The sequence below is a fragment of the Gavialis gangeticus genome, unplaced genomic scaffold (genome assembly GCF_001723915.1).
Source record: "Gavialis gangeticus isolate Ggan-Ray unplaced genomic scaffold, GavGan_comp1, whole genome shotgun sequence".
Taxonomy (NCBI): Eukaryota; Metazoa; Chordata; order Crocodylia; family Gavialidae; genus Gavialis; species Gavialis gangeticus.
Window position 1 is genome coordinate 528729 of NW_017729009.1, and position 1677 is coordinate 530405.

Genomic DNA, 1677 nt, shown 5'->3' on the forward strand with positions numbered 1-1677 from the left:
TTGGCAGGCATCCTATGTGCAGGCCCAAGCCTGGAGGCTTGAGGTTTGGATGCCCCTGAGTTTTGCTTGACCTCAGCTGTACAGCTGCAGGAGCAAGCTAGGGAGGTGCCTCCTATTTCATTTCCAGTGGGAAGATCTTGGCTTTGTGCCCACTTTATGGAAAGTGGGAGGTTAACTATATACAGGCAACCCTGCTTAGTGCTCTTAACACTTGGTTTTTCAGGAACCAATTAAGTGAAACCGAAAGTATCTGGCAATCCAGCATGGCAACTGCAAGTGTTTTTAATGACCCAAGATGGTGACTGGAAGTGTTATAACGAAAGTCACTGAGCACTAAGTGAAATCAGGTATCAATGAGTGCTAAGCCAAACAGCGTTAAGTGGGGGGTTACATTTACTCAAGTACTACCCATGAATGCTGTGTGCCCCCGAAGGTGTGGGACCTGGTGAGCTCCCGCAGGCAGTGGTGGTGGCACTGTTGGTGGCAAGCAGGAAGCTCCTGCAGGCTGCTGCAGTGCTGCTGGCAGCCAGTGGCGATCGAAGACCACCTGTAGATGCCTTTGGCAAAGAGCAGCAACTGCCCTCAGGTGCCGTGGGCAGTGTTAGCGGTGCCTGTTTGAAGGGGGTGCCCCGCCATGCTCAGGCAGTGCATGTGCACCCACTACGCATCTACCGATACCTTGCCAGAAAAGCGGTTATCCCCAGCGACTAGGAAAACGGCCTTTGCAGTCATGGTTTTTCCGCTGCTGGCATCTGCCCCGCACACGGATCTGAGGCGCATGGGTGCCCCACAGGGTACCCTCCTCCCGGGAACGCGCAGCCGTGCGGGTGGGAGCCAGCCCCTGCCTCAGCTGCCAGCCCCGCCCCCGCTCCCTGCCTCACTTGGGGGCCTCAACCTGCCCCCACAGACAGCGGGGGGGGGCAAACCGCCCCTTCCACGTCGGGGCTCCGCCAGGCCTTAAGGGGAAGCCCTCTCCGTCCCGTGTTTTTCTCCTTCAAAGGAACCCCCCGCGCTTTTGTGGCAAACAGAAACCTGCCCCCGACCTCGAACCAGGGGCCACTGCCGCGCGCGGGAAACGGGACAGGCGCTGCTCGGGAGGGGGCGAAGCGCTGCTTGGGAGGAGGCGGGGCGTGCCCGCACCACGTGACGCCACCGCCCGCGTCCTCCTGGCCCCTCCCCCCAAGATGGCGGCGCCCGCGGGCCCGGGGAAGTTCTGGAAGCCGGGTAAGGGCAGGAGCTGCGGCCTCCCCCTCGGGCGGGGGTGGGTCCGTCGTGCCGGGCTCCCGGGACTGCCCCTTCCTCGGGTGCACGCGCCCCCTCCGACCCCGGCCGTGGGGACGCACCTGCCTGGCGCCTCGATGCTGCCGCCGTGGTGTGGGCGGTGTCCTGCCCCGGGCTCAGTTTCCACGTGCCCTGAGGAGCTCCCGTCACCGCCCCCATTGCAGGGGATCCCGCCAGCCACAGCCTTGCTTGACCCCGGCCCCGCACCGCTAGCACCGGCCGCGCTGCGGGGTTTAAGCAGGGGAGAAGAGGCAATGGGTACCTGTGTACCTTTATGGATGTGAGGTGCCACCTTCCCCCCTTGGAAGCTGCTAGCCCCTTGTTTTCACTCCTGATTTTTTTTGCCTATAGAAAGATAGCAGAGCAGTTTTCCTGTTGCAAATAACTAAGACAGGC

At 61.6% G+C, this 1677-nt stretch overlaps 1 protein-coding gene across 2 annotated transcripts in view; it reads left to right on the forward strand.

The window, feature by feature from the left end:
• Window positions 1-1158: 1158 nt before the first annotated feature.
• DHX35 (DEAH-box helicase 35) overlaps window positions 1159-1677 on the forward strand; it is a 63975-nt gene continuing 63456 nt past the window's right edge. For both annotated transcript variants that reach the window (XM_019509783.1, XM_019509784.1), the window contains exon 1: window positions 1159-1224. In XM_019509783.1, coding sequence (XP_019365328.1) covers window positions 1185-1224 — 40 coding nt within the window. In that variant the 5' untranslated portion in view covers window positions 1159-1184. The remainder of the gene's footprint in view (window positions 1225-1677) is intronic.